Consider the following 22,097-nt stretch of genomic DNA (forward strand, 5'->3'; position numbering starts at 1 on the left):
GAGGGACACTGCCAGGATCAGAACCTGCATCTCCAGTTGCTGCTGCCCCTTCCTCTAGAAGGAAAGTCCATCTATCTGTCCAGAATCTAGTAGAATATCCAAGATGCCCACTCCTGAACCCTCTGTGCAGCTCCTTACAAAGCCAGGCTCGGGGCGAGGCCTTGGTTGGAACGGGAAGCGGCCATGAAATCAGAGCGGAATCAGGTAAGCCCTAGAAGGACAGAGAGAGAGAGAGAGAGAGCTGAGAACAGGCCTGGAACCTGGGTTCGAGGCAGGACTGTCCCGCATGGACAACTCAACCGGAGGCAAACCGAGGGGAGCGCAGGTTTCCATGCTGGGAACCCACCCGCTGAGCCAGCTGCAAGAGGCAACCCGAGGACCAGCACACATTATCCCTTTCTATCAACACGCGTGTCTTCACTTTCATTAGTATTTGGGGTTTGTTTATATTAAGCCAATGAACTTATATCGTTGATAAAGGTCTTAATGCAAAACTATCAGGATCTCCCTAGTTTCAGCATTCCGGCGAGATCCTCTAAGTCGAGTCAGCATCACGCACAAGTGAAACCACTCGCAAGGCGGCTCCAGCATGAAAAAAGTAACTGAAAAGATTGTCGGCTGTGAAGGCCCCCGCCCTGTCTCTGAGTGTCCCCTAGAAGCGATGATTCGCTATTCACTAATTCAGCGTTCCTGACGGTTTTGTGGGACATAATTACCATCAGATTCGACTGTATTTCAGGGCATGGCCTAACAAAACTGTGTGTTTTATTTTTTTTTTTAAATACAGGTTTTTTTCCATAATTTTAACCCATCTTGGTATAATAAAGACGGTCACCTGTCATGCATGTAGGGCCCACGGGTTTGTGGAATGAAGGCTCCAAATGGATTTCTGTTCTCGGGCAGATGAAAAACTCATCCAGTCTTTCTCTCCTGCTCACGGTCCCGACTCCACGGGACCGGCTGAGGAGGCGGTGCTGCCACCAAGAACCAAGAGGGGCTTTGGGGGAGACAGCTTTAGGGGACAAGATGCTGAACGCATTTTTTAGCAGGCGGGCCTGGGGATGATGTGTGGGGTAATGGGCAGAGAGGTCTGGAAGGGAGTTGGGTCTCAGGGTCTGAGTCTAGGGGAAGCGGGAGCCACGGGTGATGCCCATGCAGGAGATGCTGCGGGTCACCTCCGACCGGCCAGGCCTGAGGGCCGACAGGACCAACCGTAAGACCCCATCTGCGCTTGCCACCCCGGCCCCTCTTGGTCCTCAGACCAGCCCCCCCCACCCGCCCCTGCCTCCACGGGCAGCAGCTACTCAGCATCCTTGCCCGACAAGGAGGTGCAGACCTGGTCGGCTCCCCATGCAGATCTCCAAAGACTCAATAAACATTTGGAAAAAAAAAAAGTATAATTTATTTGTACAATGCTCACAATTCAATTTTACAGTTTTAAAAAAAGATACAAACCAAAGAAGACGAACAGTGGTCACATACAAAGAAGCTAAGGAAGGAACACGTTCTCACCCCAACGATGCTTTTCAAAATCTGGCTTGGAGAGCCGGGACCGGCGGTGCCGAGGGTTGGGAAGGCCCCCAGGGATGCTGCGGCCAAGGAGGCACATGGATCTGAAGCATCCCGCACCCCCGCCTGGGGATGGGACCCCACGACCTTCCCCTTTTGGGGTTAAGCCCCGGCAGCAGAATCGTGCGTGAGCAGAGGCAGAGCCTGGGGAAAGCAGTACACGGGGCAAGAGTGCTTCTGCTCCCCGCCGGCATTCAGGCCTGGCCCTTCCCTCCAGGGAAAGGCCGTAGGGCAGGAAGGGGCCTCAGGGCGTCCCCACCCCCCTCCTCTTCTCTGGTGCAAGCCCAGGTGCTGCTCCTCTGCAACACCTGTGTGCAGAACCCCTTGCAAAGCCCATTCTAGCCCGCCACCGTTGGCACTTGGCCGGGACCATAGTCGCAAAGAGCCAAAGGCAGCGACTACGCGGAGGCATCAAGACTCGGTGAGCACTGAGGTAGGTAAGTAAGGTGTAGAAGCTTCACACCGAAACAGTGTCTCTTGAATCACACATCCCTGATTTCCCCCGGGGGTGGCCTCAATTTCCATGTGATTGGCAGGCCCCAAGAGGGTCAAGCACGGCACCCCCAAGGACGAGGATGGGGAGTGAGGCTGGGTCTCCCTTGGGGGCGCCCCTGCCCAACAGGCGGAGGCCAACCGCCCAGCAGCGCGCATGCGGGACGTGTCTGCAATGGCTTTCCTTGCTCCGAGGGCTCTGTCTACACCCTCGCCCTCAAGTCCTCAGCCATGAAGGGCTGGTCCCTTTATTTCCAGCCACCATCCGGGGTTACTGAAAAGGCACTAAAAAATGATCAACGAAGACCCCTGTGGGGAGACTGGCCCTGGGGTAGCCCTCCAGAGCAGTGGCCTCAGAGCCTGCCCCGGACGGTCCCACCTGGCTTTCTCCCTTTCAATCTCAAGTCATCCAGCAGCTGAGAAGTCACTGGCCCCATGTGCATCCGAAGGTGGACCCCGGAGAGGGCTCGGAAGGAAGATCCCAACGGGGGAGCCCCCACCCCATTGCTCCGCGTTGGCGCTGGGTGCCCGCACCCAGCTGGGTCTGGCCACCCTTTTTGGACGAGGGGTCAGGGAGCAAGTTCTGCAGAACCGTGGAGAGTGCCAAAGACAGACAAATTCACTATTTAATAACGATGAAAGGACCTTCGAAGCATCTCTAAAAATACATCATGTGTGAGGAATGGAGAATCAGCCCCTTCATCTCCTCGAGGAACAAGGACAAAGGCCACGGGGATCAGCTGTTTGCCTGTTTGGCGGGAAAAAAAGAAATAACGTTATTTTCTTCAGACATAAAAGGGGAGCCAATGGTTTTTCTCCTCCCTAGATTGACTTAGAACCTAATGAGCGAGCTAAGAGGGGCCACGAGGTATCTTTCCTACAGCACGGAGGTCAAAGCGTTGGGCTGGAGGAGGTGGACAGGGCAGGTGCGAGGACGTGGCGTGTGCACGCGTGTGGCTAGCACAGCCGGCACGTGGGCCTCCTCCGGGGACCTCAAACGTGACCTGAGTCCTTGCAGCCCAAGTGCTTAATTAGTGCCACTCGGGCCTGTCACTCCATGCGCTGGACAGTCGGCCCCTTGGCCTGGCCCAGCCGGCTCCCCCTCCAGCCCGCAGCCCCCCAGCAGGACAGAGGTGGTGGCCTGTTTCCAGCGCTCGGCCCTTTACCAGCCACAGCCTGGCCCCCGCCGCCTCCGCCCCGGGGTCACGTGAAGGTGTCAGGTCCCATGGTGTGTGATCTGCGGGACATGCAGGCCGCGCTGCATCAGGCCACCCCTTCTGGTTTGATAAAGGAAGTTTGTACCTTTCCGTGTTTGTGAGCCCTGCTCCTGGCCTCCCAGGGAAGCTACACCCTAATTTTCACCCTGGTCAGAATGATTTAACCAGACTTCGAAGCCTGGGCTCTATTACTGCCCTGAGCATGCATTGTACGTCCATTTTGTTAGCAACTAACCTCACAGACACGGTTCAAACTAAAAACAAGAGTAATAATGTGGGCAGCCCGGGTGGCTCAGTGATTTAGCGCCGCCTTCAGCCCAGGGCGTGATCCTGGAGACCCGAGATCGAGTCCCACATCGGGCTCCCTGCATGGAGCCTGCTTCTCCCTCTGCCTGTGTCTCTGCCTCTCTCTCTCTGTGTCTCTCATGAATAAATAAATAAAATCTTAAAAAAAAAATAAAAATCATACTTAAAAAAATAATAATAAAAAATAAAAATAAGAGTAAGAATGTCCATTAATTCCATCCCACTCCTCTGAGGCCTGCAGCCTCGCACACACTGAAAACATAGGATACAGTTTGCAAATTTACGGGATGTTCGTCATGATGACGTGTCCCTCTTGAGGCCACGTACAACCCCTTAGTCTACGTCCCTAACCCGGAGCACTCACTCTGAAACACCCCGGGCAGCCATCCTCACTACTTGGGCTCGAATAAAACTCTTTTTTTTTTTTTTTTTTTAAGGAATTCTAAAAGTTTTGTTCATCTTCCGTGGACAGGATGTGCCCCTCCCTCGACTGCGTGGGCCCCTTGGGAAGCAGAGAGGAGACAACAGAAGCTTCTCTTTAACCAATAAGCCCGGCCCTGGAAGGGGTGAAATCGGGGCAAAGTGCCCACCGGGAGTCCTCGGGGTGGGGGTGGGGGGTGAGATCCGTTTCTAGCCCAAGATCTGGGCGGAGCCTGAGAAAAGGACTCTGCGAAGTGGTGAGAGGCAGGTGGGAAGGATTGCAGGGAACCCCCCGGACCCTTCCCCGTCTTTACCTCCTCTCCTCGTGCCAGAGAGCTCCAGCCCGGGGCCCACGGGACGGGCACGGCCACGTCCCCTGTGGCTGGTTGGCCTTGCTCTGCTCTCCGCCCATCCCCAGAAGGTGATCCCGTGAGGTCTGGGTGGGTTAACAGGGCCAGCAGAGCACGGGGAAGCCCATCTAGAGCTGGCTCTGGACTCTGAAAAGCTCTTTCCTGGAGTTTTTCCACCCGAGTGAGCCCTGGGCCGCACGCAGCAGCGAGGGTGCACAGTAGAGGGACGGAGGGCGGTGCTCACTGCAAACCGGAGCCTGGGAGGCAGAATCTGGGTGCCCCCCCCCCACCGTCAGCCTCCCGCCGGGAGCCCACACCCCCCAGACTTCTGGGCTTCGACAGCAGCCTGGGAGCGCGGGAAAGTTACCCTCATTTGCCGATAAATCCAGTCGGTGAAAACGGTCACGTTTCCGTACACTCCCGGCCTGTTAGCCTTGGCACAGCCGGATCCCCAGCTCGTGTCGCCGATCAACCACCAGACGCGGCTCTTCAGAGTGACCAGGGGACCTCCGCTGTCACCCTGGGGGACACAGCAAGAGCAGGGGTTCAAGCCGCAACCCGTGCACGCAGCCGGCCACGCACAGAGGGTGGGGGGTCGGGGTGGGGGTCGGGGTCCCCATGGAGTGGGTGTGCAGCTTTCGTGTCCCCCTCCCCCGAGGGACAGTAACCTATAACCCCGAGACTAGCGAGTACCAGGTAGGAGCTGCTAGCTAAATTGTCGACTGTAGTTTAAAATAGTCCAGAAGCTTCTTTCTGTCCCACCGACAAGCTGACAAAATGAAAACCCCGGGGTGGGGGAGTGGGGGGGGGGGGACGCAGCGGCGCCAGGTGGGCGGCAGCGCAGGTGACGGCGGGCACTCACCTGGCAGGAGTCGACGCCTCCCCGCAGGAAGCCCGCACAGATCATGGCCGGAGTGACCAGGTTGTTGTAGACGTACTTGCTGTTGCAGCGCCAGGGCTCGATGAGGGGCACCATGACCGCGTTCAGCTCGTCTGAGGTCTTCCCTGGGACAGAGGATGACGCCCAGCTGCCGCGTGGCCAGCGGCCCGCAGGGGACAGTGCACTCCCTCCCGGAACACGCCGCGGCGACAGCAGCGCCCTGGGCATGTCCCGTCCCCCCTGCACCCCACCCCGGGGAAGCTGGGTCATCTGGACCCTTCCTGTCCCGGGAGGGCCTCCTCTGTGTTCTAGAACCTCCTCTTCTCCCCCACCCCCCAGCCACTGGGCCCTGAGACTCCGTCCCACACCACCCCGCTCCTGTGTTCCCACCCTCACCACCCCATGGCCCCACTTCTCCGCTCCCCTGCACGTCCAGATATCTCTAAGCCAGCGTGGGCTCTTGTCACCGCCACCGCCTGGCTCCCACCTGACCGCCTCCACATGGGTGTCCTCCGGGCACCGCAGGCTTCACGTGCCAACACGGGGCCCCTCCCCGCCCCCCCCCCCCCCCCCCCCCCCCCCCCCCCCCCCGCCAAATCCTCACCGGCCCGGACTCCCCGGCTCGGGAAGCAGCACCACGGCCCACCCTGGGGCTCAGAGCACGAAGCAAGCAGCTGCCCTCCCCGGGCCCCTCACGCTCCCCGACGTGGACTTTCTTTTTATTTTATTTTTAAACATTTTATTCATTTATTCATGAGAGAGGCAGAGACCCAGGCAGAGGGAGAAGCAGGCTCCCTGCGGGGACCCGATGTGAGACTCCATCCGGATCCCCAGGACCCAGGGGTCACGCCCTGAGCCAAAGGCAGATGCTCAACTGCTGAGTCACCCAGGCGTCCCCTCCTTCCTCTTTTCTTAATAAGATGTATTGATTCCCGAGCAGGAGGAGAGGCAGAGAGAGGGGGAAAATCCTCAAGCAGATTCCTCTCTTGAGCCTGGAGCCCGAAGTCCTCTAATCATGGGGTTAGGGGGATTAAACCCCGGACCTCCCACTTCCAGACCCGGTGCTGTGTCCCCGCGGGGACCCCGGGGAGCCTCACCTTTCTCGTAGGTGGCCCCCCACCCGGAAATCCAGCAGGACTGCTCCGGCTCTAGCATCATGCCCGGGTTAGGCAGGCACACTGGCTTCACTCTGTCTGTTCCCGGGAGAGAAAGCGCGGTGAGCTCGGCCCGGTGGGACCGGGGGCCTGGTACCCGCCTCCATCACTCAGGGACAAATCCTGCCTCCTGTCCCTGCCAGGCCCCTCCTTCCCACGAGCAAGGTGCTCCCTTCTCCTTGGCAATGGGATTCTTTGCAAGCTCTGCTTCTAAAAACTCACAACTAACGGTTTTTTTTGTTTTTTTTGTTTTTTTTCCAGACTTAAACCTTCGAGAAAAAGAGCAAATAGGTTTCAAACAATGAAACCTTTTTCGAAGCTTAAATCCTCAAGGAGCACACACTTCAAAATACACAGTGTCTCCAGGTGATCGGTGGCAAGAAGGACACACGGGCGGCAGCGGCCGAGAAGCTGACGGGCACTCCCAGCCCGCACCTCCGATGCCCCCTGGACCGATTCCTTCTGGGGTCTACACTGTATCCCGGCTTGAATCCAAACCCCTACGAGGGAGGGATGAGGCTGGGCTTCCTCTGTGCCCACGTGGGCCGGAACATTCCAGCGGGGCCCTCGGATGGACTAGAACGGGGGCCGAATGAGAAGCTAAGGGAAATCGGTGTTTTTTATTGTTGTAAACTGTGAAGTATCTGGTTTTCAGGATTTATGTAAAGAAAGTAAAGTAGTGATAAATTTTAGACAGATAGTTCTCAACCGGAGAAGACTTGGCCCCCGGGGGATGTTTCGCAGCAATGGGACACTTTTTTTGTCACAACTAAAGGGCACCGAGTGGGTGGATACCTGGGATCCCATATATGTCCTACTATGTGCAGGAGGGCCCCACGGCCAAGAGGCATCTGACCCCAAGTGTCAACAGCACTGTGGCTGGAAACCCCTTCTGGACTTGCCCGTGTTGATGAAATCATCGCTCAACGCAAACCCCTCCGCCCGGTGAGATCGACCTCTGTCCTCAAGATGTGGCCAAAGCTCTCCGCGCACCCTGAGCCCCAGGGACACAGGTCCGTACCGTTAAAAGTCAGAGGCGTCTGCAACTTCATGAGGGCGATGTCGTTGTTCTTGGTCTTGGAATCATAATTTGGATGGGAAATCACTTTTCCCACTCGGTGTCCGTGTCCATAGAACATGAAGGATTGTCTCAAAATTCCCGCGAAGGCCGTCCAGTACCGCGGGTTGTTTAGAGGTCTGGAAGGCAGAGCCGGACACCGCTCAGTATCTCAGACGCGCGAATGTCACTCACTTGGTGACATTCAAAAGCGGGAGCCACGTGTCCCGTAGGTGACACGACCCACTAGGAGCTTCAGGACAGGGCAGGGCTGGCGAGGAGGTCTCAGGCTCCTCCCTCGGTCCCACACGGCTCCCTCCGCTCCCCGCCGTGAGGCCCGTCCCTCCTGTGCTCCTGCCCCGGCCTGCAAACCCTCCGGGTTCTGAGGACACTTTCACTTGGGCCTGATGCCTCCTTGAGGCTTCAAACCTCATTTCTGGCAGGACTGGGTCTTACCTATGGGGCGTCTTCTCGCACACAGTAGGTGCTTAATAATAAATGTGCACGGATGCCTGGGCTCCAGGCCTAACAGCCATCAGGGCATTAGCTTTATCTAGGTGCTTCCCTTTGGAGAGAATCCCAGTCCCGGGGAGGGGGAAGGAGGTCAGAGAGGGAACACCGCTGGGTAATGAACGTGGGTCCATCCACCCTCCCAACAGCCCTCGGGAGGAGCCGGCTCGCCTGTCCGGCAGGTGTGCAGAGGTGACGCTGTGGCCGGCCACCTTGAGTGAGCGGCCCGCGGCCACGCGGCTGGGGAATGGCAGAGACCGGACCCCAGCCAGGCTCGAGCTCACTCCAAATCAGAAAGGCAGCTCTGCTGCGCCAAGTTTCCTCCAGAACAGGCACGTGACCAAAAGTCTCTATGTTTAAGGAACAAGGAGGAGGACGAGTCCTTCCACAAAAGCTAGCGCTGTACGTCACGGCCACCTCCCTGCTCCCTGCCCATCTGCGTGGCCGGCGTCCGAGGGAACCTTGGGGCAGAGCGACGGGAGGTCCCCTGGTGTGCTCCTGAGGATGGGCGTCCAGGGGAGACCAGGCCTCTCACGGGGCCAGGGGTGCTGAGAACCCAGGGAGGGTGCGGGCTGGAAGGGGCCCCGCTCACAGCAGCACCTGTTGCACAGGAGCCCGCCCGGAGCGCACCTGCTGAAGGGACGGGCTCGGCATCTGCTCCCCACGCACGAGCTCACCCGACCCTCAGGCAAGGCCTCCGCAGCGGGTGCCGTGCCCATATCCAGGCAAAGAAACCGGAGCTTGCAGAGGTCAGAGACTTCCCTCCGGGTCACACGGCCCCAGAGCCACCTCCAAACCCACGACCTCACGGCCCTGAGAGCCGCCCGCCCCCCCAACCCTGTCAGGGACTTACTCCTCCACACAGTGGGCGGCTGTCACGATCCACTCGGGGCTGATAATAGAGCCTCCACAGACGTGGGTGCCCTGGACGTGCAGGCTGACCTGCCAGGGCCAGTCCCCCAGGGAGGCGCTGGTCCCGCCCACGATCCGGCTCTGACGGCTCCCCTTCGCAGAGACCCCGCACTCTGAAAGCCACAAGCACCCCCGGTGAGCACAGCAGGGCCGGCCCGGGACCCCGCAGCCCGGGCCCAGCCAGCAGGTGGCTGCTCTCGCCGCCTCTCATTCCCACTGGTCTGGGATCTGAATTTGAGAGAATGTGTCCCGATCTCTTTCCGGTGGAGGGGAGGAGAGGATGGCCCTCCAGCCCCCCAGGCCCCGGGGCAGCCCCGCTTCTGCGGGCACTTGATGCCACCTTCTGTTCAGCAATCACCCCATCAGTGTCTCTGGCAGGCTCGGCCCGGGGGGCCTTGGATAGTAAAGGGCCTGCACCTGCTTGAATCATGGGGAGACCCGATGCTCAGAACAAAGCACAGGAGGGTGGGCAGGAGGGAGTGAGGAGGAGGAGGAAGAGGAAGGAGAGGGAAGTACAGGGAAGGAGGGGGAAGGAGGAGGAGGGAGGTGGGGGAGGGAGGAGGGGGAAGAAGGAGAGGGGAGAGGGAGGAAGAAGGAAGGGGAAGGAGGAAGGGGAGGGAGGAGGGGGAGGGAGATGGGAGAAGGATGGGGAAGAAGGGGGAGGGTGAGGAAGGAGGGGGAAGTACAAGGAAGGAGGGGGTAGGTGGAGGAAGAAGGGGTAAGGAGGAGGAAGAGGGAGCAGGTGGAGGGAGGAGGGAGAAGGATGGGGAGGGAGGAGGGAGGGGAGGAAGGGTGAGGGAGGGAGGAGGAGGGAGGGAAAGGGAGGGAGAACAAGAAAGAAGGGGGAGGAAGGAGGGAAGATGGAGGGAGACAGAGGAGGAAGGAGGGGAAGAGAGGAAGAAGAGGGAGGGGAAGTGAAGGAGGGAAGAAGGAGAGAAGGGGAGAAGGGAGGAAGGAACAGGGAAAGGAAGGAGGAAGGAAGGGGAAGGAGGAAGGAGAGGGAGGAGGAAGAGGGGGAGGGTGTGTGGGACCCTCAATGCCTGGCCTGGTGCCACTTGAGCGCCGCACTCTCTTGAGGCCTAAAGCAGCTTGAGCTGCGGGAGGCCGGGAAGCGGCGGCCGGGACCGTGGGGTCACGCAGCCCACCCAGAGCAGCTGCTAGTTCCATCTGCTCACCCTGAAAAGCTGAGCTCTGGGGCCATCCCAGAGAGGGGAGCCCAGGGACGGTGCACCCACCCTGGGAAAAGTGTGGGAGCCATACATAATCCCGACACAGAGACGGGAACTGCCAGGGCCCGTCCGTCTCCCGAGCTCGACGTCCTCACGGGACGGTGCTCCTGGACGCGAGGCTGACGGCATCTCCAGGACACCGCGGGCCAAGACAGGTGTTCCCTTGGGGGGGGGGGTGCAGATGGGGCGCAAGGCCTCTGGGCGCATCCCAGCCCATCACCCCGCCTCCCCAGACCCAGGGGAGGCATTTCTGAAGGTACAGAGTGACTTCCTATTTAGGGAAAGAAAAAAAAAAGGGGTAACCAAGCATCACTTACCTATACAGCGTAAAGAAACCACCGTTTTTGAAGAACAGACGTCACTACAAAAGAACAGGGCACGTTCTGGTCACTGTGATAAGCAGGGGATGCTCGACTCTCAAGACTCTTAGAAAGAAACATTTTCTCCCCGTGTTCTCACTCCCCCGCCTCCCCACCATTGAAGACTCAAATAAGGGGAGTGGATCCAAGTGGGGGGTTTCAAGTCTCCGCTGTGTGACCTCGGGCTGGTTACTTAATCTCCCTGTGCCTCAGTGTCCCCCATCCGAAGAGCGGGAGAATGAGGGTAGCAGGTCGGACTGGTTGTAAGGGGAAGCGCCCGGTTACACGACCTACTTTTTTTATTCCAAGAACTTAAAAGTCAGCCTCTGGTCTTGCACGGGAGCCCCCCGGGCACGCGCAGGCCCCTGCGACTGCTGTGCGCTCACCGCACACGCAGCAAGAACCACCGACCGTTTGCTCAGGAGCCGAAGGGCAGTTACTTGTTTGGGAGGAGAGTGTTCGAGGCTACGAACAACCCGCACGTCCTGCCCCAGGGGGAGCTGCCCCTAATACATCTCGAGGGGGAGAAGCAGCCCTAGCATGCGGGCGTTTGCAGCTGGTCAGACACGCAGGGGCCAGGCCCGAGCCGAGCCCAAGCCACGCAGTGAGCGACAGCCTCCTCCGCTGGCCAGTGGGGCTGACGGCACCGGTTGGCCAATCCCGCTGCAGCCTGGCTCCATGCCAGCCCCCTTCTAGAGGAAAAAGCGTGAAGATGCCAATCACAAGGGGCACCTGGGTGGCTCAGGGCGTGACCCCGGGGTCCCAGGATCGAGTCCTGTATCGGGGTCCCCGCAGGGAGCCTGCTTCTCCCTCTGCCTGGGTCTCTGCCTCTCTCTCTGGGTCTCTCATGAGTAACTAAATAAAATCTTAAAAAAAAAAAAAATACCAATCACAAAATCATCTCGCTTCCCAACAGCATCCAATCCAGAGCAAAGCCCCTGCTTCCTTGAACCTCCCCAAAAGGACCCAACACCAGCCTGAGTCCTATATATCAAGTCACCTCTGACACCCTCACACCAAGAGGCCCCACGGTTCCAAGGACACCCAGTGGTCTCCGGTTGCAAGACATAACAACGCCAAGAGAACACATGTTTTCATTAAAAAAGGATGTTTTGGGGGCACCTGGGTGGCTCAGTGGTTGAGCGTCTGCCTTCGGCTCAGGGTATGACCCCGGGGTCCCGGGATCAAGTCCCACATCGGGCTCCCCGCAGGGAGCCTGCTTCTCCCTCTGCCTGTGTCTCTCATGAGTAAATAAATAAAATCTTTACAAAAGTAAATAAAAGAACAATTTTCTAAGAGTCATGAGGCTGATTGTCCTCCGTGTGGAGGTGCGCCTGCAGCCACCAGCGCGTGGACACGCCCGCGGTCACGCAGGTGAGCCCCGCCGGGAGCCTGTGACTTGGGTATCAAAGCCAAGAGAAAGGAGCCTTGGCCCCCCTTTTCCATGTCCGGGATGCCCCGTGCCAGGCAAAGAGCGCCTTGTCCTCCCCCCAAACCCGGCTGCCACCTTGTGAGGCCCCGAGGCTCCTGCGGGGAGGTGCCAGCGGCCCCCTGCTCAGCCCTGATTCCACGCGTGAGCGTCACGGGGAAGGACGGGAACACCTGGCCTTGACGGAGAGCCCGGGCAGCTGCCTTTGGCTTCCTGGGCGGGCAGGCGGGCGCACCTGGCCAGGCCGGCCCTCCTCCCGGGCTCACCCCGTCACATTCCTGGGGACAGCCGGGCGGAAGCCAGCCCCCCAGCCACGCAGCTGCCAGGAATGCAAACCGGCCACTAGGCTCCCCCTGGAAGGAAAGGAGGGGCGCCGTGGCTACCGCAGCCTGCCCCAAAATGCAGCCGCTGGCACCTGGGCGGCGGGGAGGAGGCGGCCCGGCCAAGCCACCTGGGGGTGACTGATGGGGACCTGGGAGCTGACCAAGGCTCGTGCACAAAGGACGCTGTGTGACTTTGCCATTAAAGGACAGCCATGGAGTAACGACGATCCTAGGAAGCCCGCACACCCGGTGAACATACGCACAACAGCACGCGGAGCTTCCGCTCCTTCCCTCGGCCCTGCTGACCGGTCAAGCCGTCCGTCCCGGGATCTGTTGCTCGGGTGATTTTCCACCCGCTGGACACACCGTGACCTGCCCAGGGCCACACGCTGGCTCCGAGGTGCAAGACACATCGCTCCCCGCCCCACCCAGGCCCCGGAATGCTGCCCCCCCCCCCCCCCCCCCCCCCCCCCCAGGCGAAGGCGGCCTCTGGCAGGTGGCCCAGGGCCGGGGGACCAGCCGCCCCTGCCGCCTGGGATGGAGGGGGTCCCTGGGCGGCAGGACGTCCGGGCTGAAACTGGCAAAGTCCAGGGCAAAGCAGGATCAGTTGGTCGCCCCGGTTGGGACCCCGAGGCTTTCTCTGGGATTCCTGGAGATACACCCTGACACGCTAACGTCTGGGGAGTAAAGAATAGCAGTAAGGGGGGCGCCTGGAGGGCTCCGTCGGTGAAGCGTCTGCCTTCGCTCGGGTCATGATCCCGGGGTCCTGGGATCGAGTCCCGCATTGGGCTCCCTGCTCAGCGGGGCTGCCTGTTTTTCTCTCTCTCTCCCTCTGTGCCTCCACCCCCCTGCCCCTGCCATGCTCGCTCGCTCTCAAATAAATAAATAAAATCTTAAAAAAAAAAACAACGCAGTAAGGAGGACTCTCCATTTTATGATGTTATCCAGTGGCAGCAAGGGCACAAACCAAATGACAAATAAGCGCAGCCGGTGGCTCAGCAGTTTAGCGCTGCCTTTGGCCCAGGGCGTGATCCTAGAGACCCGGAATCGAGTCCCACGTCTGGCTCCCTTGCATGGAGCCTGCTTCTCCCTCTGCCTGTGTCTCTGCCTCTCTCTGTGTCTCTCATGAATAAATAAAATCTTTTAAAAAAATGACAACCCACAGCTGCTTCCCAAGGATGAACCCACAGCAACCAGCCCCGCGTGGAGTCCAGTCTCCTCATGAGAAACTCAGCGATTCGAGGAATTACGGCGCAGAGCAACCAGCCTCGGGACCTCGTGGTTCTCCGTGGTGTCTCCTACTCGCTCTCGGGACAAATTTTCCTAAAGGAAACACGAAATCGCCACCTACCTGTGGTACAGTTTCTTGTAGAGATCCATATGGCCGGCGCTTATGTTCAGCTTCATGAAGCTGGTGGCCCCGCTGTCATCCGCTATTCCTTGGCTCGAATAGAAACTATTCCTAAAAGAGGCAGAAAATGTTCATTGAAAGAGGGCTTCGTTGCAAGCCATTGCAAATCCCCTGCCCTATCGTCACACGTCTCTCCGGCGGTGCTCAGACTACGAGGAAGAGCTGAGCGTTTGGAAGACGAAGATCACAAGGTCTAATCAAGCCACGTCGGGTGTGAGGAGCCTCTCTGCACCCGATAACCCGCAACTGTCGGGGAGAAGCTCTCTCTGCCGGTTGTTTTCTTTTTTTTTTTTTTTTTTGTTTTTTTTTTTTGTTTGTTTGTTTTTTTTTTTTGCCGGTTGTTTTCTAATCTGGTTTGGGTTAGGGATGTTTTTAAAAATTTTTTTTTAAGATTTTATGTATTTATTCATGAGAGACCCAGAGAGAGAGGCAGAGACACAGGCAGAGGGAGAAGCAAGCTCCCTGCAGGGAGCCCGACGTGGGACTCGATCCCAGGACCCCGGGGTCACACCCTGAGCCGAAGGCAGATGCTCAACCCCTGAGCCACCCAGGCGTCCCTGGTTTGGGTTAGGGATGTATGAGTACGTGTAACTTAAGAAAATTTGCAGGTATTAATACACCGTCAGCTACACGATCCCATCAGGTCCTGAACGGTGATGAGGGCTTCACTGTGTCATTCCCTGGCGATTTGGGGATTGGCATTTTGAAATATTTCATTAGCTAAGATGCCAAGTTTCTTATCAAGTGGTAATTAATTCTGAAAAATGGCATATAGAGATCCCCTTAGTATTGCAGGGAAGCCACACGGGGACACCCCGAGGGAAAGGCCATGGTGATGAAACCACACAGCCTTCTTCCCCGTGGGGCCAGACAGCTGCCATGCACCCCTGACTGGGAACCCCTGGGAGGGACCCTCTGCCTCTCCCACCCTCCCTGGGGCCCCCTGCAGGACCGAATCCCCTTCTGTGTAAATCTGATGTCACTGCTCTCTTGTTCAAAAGCTCTAGGGCCATCCCCCAAGCCTGCCCGCTGTGAAGATCGAGCACGATCTGTTCCCCTGCGTCTCCCCCAGAGCCCCCTGCCTGTCCCCTAGCCAGGCGTCACCCAGCCCTCGGCCCTCGGCCAGCACCGTGGACCTTGGTGGCCGCGGCACTAGACGCCCCCAGGTATCTGGGAGCGGATGGCGGTGGGGAGGCGGCGGGGCTGGGCGCAGTGAGTCAGGTCCTCTAGATGCAGGGGAGGGTGGGCCCCTGCTGGTTTCCCCGACCAGTGCTGGGAAGGAGACAGCTGTCGCCAGCACTGGGGTGTGTGCTGTGGCACCTCCGGGGAGGGGCTCAGAGAATCTTTGCTCTGTTTCTGCGTCTGGGGCCACAACTCACCGGTAACCCATGTCCTGGCACGCGGCCCTCCCGTAGCTGTCACTCCAGTTGTCCTGACACACGGGGTGCCAGGACTTCCTCTGGGACGAGTACACCTGGAGGATAAAGTTCGGTCCGTAGAGGCGAACTGCACCAAGGGAGACAGTCTGTGAGTCTCTGCAGGTTGTCCGAACGCCACCCGGGCCCTCCCGCGCCCCCTCTCCCCCCGACACAGAGGCTCAGAGGTGCCAGGCCTCAGTCCCCCTGCTCCGCGGGTGCTGACCACACACAAGGGGGTCCCCGGTCTATCCCTTCCCGGCTTGAAAGTGCTCTCCACCCCAAAGGACTGACAGCAGGTGTTCAGACAAGGACCTGCACGCGGATGTGCAGCAGCAGCGTTTTTCACAACAGCCACCAGGTGGGAAAACCTAAGCGGCCACGAACGGATGAACGAACAAAATGCGGTCCATCCATACCGAGGAGCGTCATCAGCCGGGAAAGGAGCGAGGCCCCGGCCCACGCTCCAAGCCGTGGGAGCCATGACGACACTCTGCTGCGTGGATGCATCCAGACACCCTATGCCCCAGGCTCTGTGACCCGCCCAGAGTAGGAAATCCAAGGCGACAGAGAGTAGATTAGCAGCTGCTTAGGGCCCCGGGTGGGGAGGGAAGGAGGGACAAGCCAGGGGGGCGGGCGGGGGGGATCGCATCTCCTGCTTCCCTGAGCAGGTGATGCAAGTATTCTAAAATTGACGTGGTGATGGATGCACTTCTCTGTGGATATGAAAAGCCACTGAATTGTAGGATGAATTTTATGGCATGTGAATTATACCTTGATAAAGCTAATGTGGTGCTTTTGTTTTTAAGATTCCATTTATTTATTCATGAGAGGCACAGAGAGAGGCACAGACACAGGCAGAGGGAGAAGCAGGCTCCATGCAGGGACCCCGGGATCACGCCCTGAGCTGAAGGCTGATGCTCCACCATGGAGCCACCCAGGCCGTCCCAAAGCATCTTTTAAATAAATGAATAAGATCAAGGATATTTTTTTTTAAAAATGATCTTCTAAATAATCATTTTGAACAATAAATTGACCCCTCCTGCTCAACACCCTGGATCCGGGCAGCGCACCCAGAGATGAGCCAAGTCCCCTGGGCCACAGCTCTACCTCTAAATCCAGCAACTCAGCTCTGCCCGAGCGACCTCAGCTGTTTTGTTCAAAGAAACAAAACATTATAGACATAACATAGGTTAAGCCTCTCGCTACTCCAGCGCCTTCTCCCCTCCCCGGAGGTCACCACAGTCCAGAATTCTGAGCATTCTCCTCGCGTGGGCAGCTGGGCGCAGCCACAGAGCGGGATCCCGTATGGCTCGAGGATCGGCGGGTGTCGTGCACGAATATAAACGACCTTGATGACAGCGCGCCAGGAGCCAGGGCACGCTGCCGAATGCTGTGTCCCGCACAACGTCACCTAAGCAAAGTCTAAAAGCGGGTGAAAGCGTGCCCGGAGGTCTGGGTGGGGGGGGACTACGTGTGATGTAAAATATAAAATGAGGACCTGGTGATCGCAGACCTCACATCGCCACCCCCACCCCCCGTCTGGGGCCACAGCCCACTCGCTGGACGTTCGGACCGACACCTGGGGGCTCATCCCCTGTGAGGTGAGCATCTGTAGGTCGGATTATTTCCTGATGCTTCCGGGATGATTGATCCCACATACCAGGTGCGTGCAGGCTAGCCACGTGCTACGTGAGTGGATAAACACACTGTGGCCCGTCCAGATGATGGAGTATTATTTGGTGCTAAAGAGAAATGAGCCATCAAATGGGAAAAGCCAGGGAGGAAAACCTAAGTGCACGTCACTAAGTGACAGGAGCCAATCTGAAAAGGCTCCAGACTGATTCCCCCATGTGAGCTTCTGGAAAGTGCACGTTTGTTCAAACGCAAATGCATGATACACGTGTCCACAATGGCAAGACCGAACTCCACTGTGAACTAAGACCTTTAGTTAATAAGAATGCATTAATTAATCATTGGCTCATCCATGAAAATGGAAGCCCCATACCCCAGTGCAAGGGGTCAAAAATGGGCAGCTGTGTGTGGGGGACGGGGATTCGGGAAGTCTGTACTCTCTGCTCAATCTTCTGTACGTTTGACACTGCTAAAAAATAAAGTCCATTAAATTAAAAAAAATAATAACTGGAATTAGGGGCGCCTGGGGGGCTCAGCGGGTGAGCTCAGGGTATGATCCCAGGGTCCCAGGATTGAGTCCCGCATCAGGCTCCCTCCGTGGAGCCTGCTTCTCCCTCTGCCTGTGTCTCTGCCTCTCTCTCTCTCTCTCATGAATAAATAAATTTTAAAAATCTTTAAAAAAAATAACTGGAATTAAACATAATTGCAAAACTAAAAATAAAACTGACACTGTGGCATGGCAGATAGTAAAGGAGACTATTCGATTTGTATCTTGACTTGTGGCCCTCTTAAGAGATTTATTTTTTTCCCCTTCCATCAAATGCTCACTAGGGTAGGTGATGGGGAGTAAGGAGGGTGCTTGCTGTGCTGAGCGCAGAGTTGTACCAGGTGTTGCATCGCTACGCTGTACACCTGAAACCAATATTCCGCTGTAGGTTATCTAACTGGAATTTAAGTAAGAACTTAAAAAAAAAATGCAACTTGGGGAAACACGACAGCGGATGTGCCAGTGAGCTGGAAATGGTCTCAAGCTCAAGTTCTTTTTTTTTTTTTTTTTTTTAAGTATTAGGGATTGTTTGGCTTTATTGAGGCACAATTGATGAAGAACCACTGTATATACTTAAGGGGTACGGCCTGGCGTTCGTTTGGATTCATGCACACACCGTGACACGTGGGCCACAATCAAGCAGGGTGACACACCCATCTCCGCACACGGCTTCGCTTTCCTCTGTGGCGAGCACATCTGACGTCTTCCCCCTCGGCCAGTCTCAAGCGTGCAAAACAGCGCGCTCGCTGGGCCACCCCGAGCCATTCTTGTTTCTCTCGTGACAGGTAAAGGTCACAGAAACCATGGCAACAGATGCAGAAAGTGAACTAATGTTAACAACGCTCGCACATTCAATACGCACATAAATATATTCGAGAATATATATACTCCGAGGCAGAGAACGCTCTGCACGTATATTTGAACGCTTTCCACGGGACGGGGGATGTTCTCGAGCACCTAGAAGACGTGCATTTCATTGAGAATCATTTCTGCTCTGCGAGGTGGGCGACTTAGAAGCACACCAGATGCGTGTTCTGATGGGATGCAGAACACGCACACGACGTCATGTTCATCTACTTGGTCTTATGTAAATAATCAGCGTGGAAATGATACAAACTGCAACTAAGGTGAGTCGATCAAATTACAGATGTGCAAACGCTCCGACCTGGCAATTCTGCTTCTGGGGCGTGTCTCCTGCCAATGTGCTCCTGTGGTTGGAACACGCATGTTATGTCCACCGAGAAGAGAGAGCTCCCGTGGCTCTGGAGCCACACGCGGGAGCACGGGGTGGGCTGCCGCGGGGAACACGGGGACCCGCGTCCCAACCAGAAGTGGTCCTCAGGACGTGGCATCAAGGCCTTCGTGGTCGGCTGGGCAGTGACCACGGGAAAATGAGGACCGTGGGAAATAGGCACACGCGTATTTGCTTTTTTCACTTAAAACCTTAAAGAAAAAAAAGGGGAGAAAAACCCGTCTATGGGGATCCCTGGGTGGCGCAGTGGTTTAGCGCCTGCCTTTGGCCCAGGGCGCGATCCTGGAGACCCGGGATCGAATCCCACGTCGGGCTCCCCGTGCATGGAGCCTGCTTCTCCCTCTGCCTGTGTCTCTGCCTCTCTCTCTCTCTCTCTCTGTGTAGGACTATCATAAATAAATAAAAATTAAAAACAAAAAACAAAAAAAGTCTATGTGTTGCTCCTGAGAAAGTAGGATGATTGGTTGGTGCCTGGGCACACATGCGTGCATGTGCGTGTGCGTGTGTGTGAGCAGAGTGGGGGAGAATGAGTTTTCCCTGCACCCTATGGTCCTTCCTGATTTCGATCTACTTGAGGATGTCAACTCCAAGTATTTAAATAAACACAACGTAAACATCAAGAAGAGAAGAAGGAAGGGGAGAGTCTGCAGGAAATAGAACAAATGTGTCTTGCCGGAGTCTCTCCTTGCACGCATGCGTGCACACAGATGAAAACACCAAAAGCCATCACCCATGATAGCTTAAGGGCGCTCTATGAACCTCAACGCCCCTTTCTTAAGAGAATGGGGAGGGTCACATCGTCACCAACACGCAGGCAGGGCGCTGTGTTGAAAGTGTAAGGAACACATGGGTCACTGCTGAGTGTGGACATGTTCCAGATGCAGGCACAGCTCGAGGGACATGGGTGACCCCAGGGGCTGCATGGATCCAGGGCCCAGCCTTCCTCTCCGGGGAGTCCCACCGGCCAGGCCCAGTGGCATGCCCCACACCAGCGTCGTGACCGGGCGGGGAGGAGGGGCAGGGGGGCAGTCCTCACCCGGGGTGGCCCGGAACAAGAGAGGGGACCCGCATCCCCCGCCCGCCGCAGCCCTCCTCAGGTTTAAACAAAACCCTGAGGAGTGAGGGGACACTTGAGGGCAGAAGAGGAAAAGCTGCTTGTCCGATTTCTGGTGACCCCTCTGACACCACAATTTTGAAATTTCCTGTCTGTTTAGAAAACTGAGGTTCTCATGTGAAGGTGTCAGAGGGTGCACAGCAGGAAGCGGGACTCGGGGGGCGCAGCCGTCGGCCTGGCTGGCTCACTCGTTCTGCTGGAGGACCACAAGCTAAAAGCTCGTCAGAACAAATAAGCAGTTTCTGCCAGGGGCAGAAGAGCAGTTAAACACGCGGCGGGTGACGCTTGGCTCGCCCACCTCGGCCCACCCAGAGGACACGGGGAAGCAAGCAGCCCCCCGCATGCAGGCCCCTCGGCAGGTGCCCGACTGGGGTGGGAGTCACGCTGGAGGTGGCCATCGGTGGGTAGGAGCACGACACCTGCTCAGGACAGCCGCTCCTCCACCCTGGAAATCACTTGGAACAGTGATCGGAAAATCAGGCAGGCCACCTCCGCGGCGAGAGATACACGTCGCCTTAAAGGCGAGCTGGCTTGGAAAATAACAGAGGGCACTCCCGACTTGCTACCTTAAACCCTCTGCTCATGGAGTTGCTGTCAGAGGACGTCCTGGGCCGGTCGCACGCACACCATCAGCGTGGCCCCGGCCCCGCGGTCTCCCTCCTACCGCCGTGTGACCCCGGGCCAGGAGCGCAGCCTCTCTGAGCCCCGCTCCTCATCTGGGGTTAGAGCGAAGGTTCAGGGTCCCGAACGGGTGGCTGGGCCGGACCCAGGCCCGGCCACAGTGTCGGTGGTGGACGCCCGGGGCCCCCTGCACTTACCGCACCGGTTCTCGTCCTCCCCGCTGGGGCAGTGCAGGACCCCGTCGCACCACTGAGAGGGGCTGATGCAGGTCCCCGAGCTGCCGCACTCTATCCCGGACACCGAGCACTTGTCCTCCACTTGCAGAGAGACGGGAGGGAGACCGGTCAGCCCGAGACACCGAGCAAACTTCACGCACCTGCCGCGAGTTCCAGAGACCACTCTCTGGGCCCCGAAGCAACAGGAGAGAAGAACCTTTCCCCCCCTTTGGTTTAATAAGGAGCAGATGTATCCTTGCCACGGTCGATAGCAAGGGAGGCAGGGCTGGCAGCCACAGGAGCCCCCGCAGCATCACCTCCAGGGGGACCCCGAGGGGCCCGGGGCCTTGGACTTGGATAGTACCCCACCTCCTGTCTGCCACACAGGTGACTCCTGTGGTCCCTAAACTCCATGAGCCTGTAGTGCCCTGCGCTGGTGGAAGAAGCCGGGCTGTGGTTAACGAGGTGGCACAGGCAAGGCCCGCCCCCGCACGTAGCAGGTGACACGGCACGCTGAGATCCTGGGCGACAGGTGTGGCTACACGGCGGGGAGTCTGTGCTCACCAGTGCCAGGAAACACCTAGCGCCCCGGATCTACCCAAAGTGTGTCACCACGGCGTGTGTCACCCCTGCCACCAACATCACGGGGTGCTGACCACCCACAGATGAGGATGATGCACGCAAGTGACTCCTAACAACCCAGACAAGGAGATCGGGTGAGAGGGGTCCTCCCTGTCACCCAACAGAGGGGAAGAGAAGACAGCTGGTTTGCTGGGAGAGACTGCAGGAAGAAGAGAGGGCAGGGCCCCCCGCAAAGCCTCGGCCCCCTTCCCACACTTACTGAACTTCCAGAGCAGGACCGCGGCCACAGCTGCCCCCGCCAGGATGGTCCCCAGGACGACGGTGATGCACAGCGCTTTCTTAGTCTCTAGGAAAGGGAGGGGGGAGCACACCGTGGAGCGGCAGCGTTTGCTCAAATTGAGTCACACTCTCCAACGGTCCCCGCCACTTGGATAGTACAGCATGTCAAGCAGTAATTTCTCATACAGTGAGAAGTGAGACTTTGAATTTTTCATTTAAAGATTTCCTTTGTTCATTCATGAGAGACACAGAGAAAAAGATAGGCAGAGACACAGGCAGAGGGAGAAGCAGATTCCCTGCGGGGAGCCCGATGCTGAACTCGATGCCAGGACCCCGGGGTCACGCCCTGAGCCGAAGGCAGATGCTCAACCGCTGAGCCACCTGCGGGTCCCAGTTTCATGCTTTCTGCAGCCATGATATGAACGTAACCTACCCTTACGTTAAGTTTTAAAAAGCCATGGTCTTAAGGGCGCCTGGGTGGTGCAGTCAGTGAAGCCGCCGACTCTTGGTTTCCTCTCAGGTCATGGTCTCAGAGTCGTGAGATCGAGCCCCGCACTGGGCTCCCTACTACATGCGTGTGTGCTCTCTGTCTCTCTCTCTCTCAAATAAATAAATAAATAAATAAATCTTTTTTTTTTAAATGTCTGGTCTTAGAATAGTCAAATACATGTTTAATGTAGAACATTGCCTAAAACTTGGGAAAGTACCTTGTTTTTGGTAATTCCAGGCATAGGAAAACAGCCATAATGCCCCCAAACTACGACCTCAAGGTAGAATAAATCGTCTTACCCAAGACAGTTCAGGGAGTGGATGCCGCCG

At 57.4% G+C, this 22,097-nt stretch overlaps 1 protein-coding gene across 3 annotated transcripts in view; it reads right to left on the reverse strand.

Moving 5' to 3' along the window:
* Window positions 1–1,378: 1,378 nt before the first annotated feature.
* The window catches only part of TMPRSS2 (transmembrane serine protease 2), a 35,642-nt gene continuing 14,923 nt past the window's right edge, over window positions 1,379–22,097 (reverse strand). For all 3 annotated transcript variants that reach the window (XM_038581540.1, XM_038581541.1, XM_038581542.1), the window contains exons 4-14: window positions 21,259–21,345; window positions 20,400–20,519; window positions 14,998–15,124; window positions 13,559–13,669; window positions 10,414–10,457; window positions 8,809–8,980; window positions 7,410–7,585; window positions 6,332–6,427; window positions 5,217–5,359; window positions 4,722–4,874; window positions 1,379–2,809 (exon numbers count right to left, since the gene is read on the reverse strand). In XM_038581540.1, coding sequence (XP_038437468.1) covers window positions 2,798–2,809; window positions 4,722–4,874; window positions 5,217–5,359; window positions 6,332–6,427; window positions 7,410–7,585; window positions 8,809–8,980; window positions 10,414–10,457; window positions 13,559–13,669; window positions 14,998–15,124; window positions 20,400–20,519; window positions 21,259–21,345 — 1,241 coding nt within the window. In that variant the 3' untranslated portion in view covers window positions 1,379–2,797. The remainder of the gene's footprint in view (window positions 2,810–4,721; window positions 4,875–5,216; window positions 5,360–6,331; window positions 6,428–7,409; window positions 7,586–8,808; window positions 8,981–10,413; window positions 10,458–13,558; window positions 13,670–14,997; window positions 15,125–20,399; window positions 20,520–21,258; window positions 21,346–22,097) is intronic.

Source organism: Canis lupus, chromosome 31, assembly GCF_011100685.1.
Source record: "Canis lupus familiaris isolate Mischka breed German Shepherd chromosome 31, alternate assembly UU_Cfam_GSD_1.0, whole genome shotgun sequence".
Classification (NCBI taxonomy): domain Eukaryota; kingdom Metazoa; phylum Chordata; class Mammalia; order Carnivora; family Canidae; genus Canis; species Canis lupus.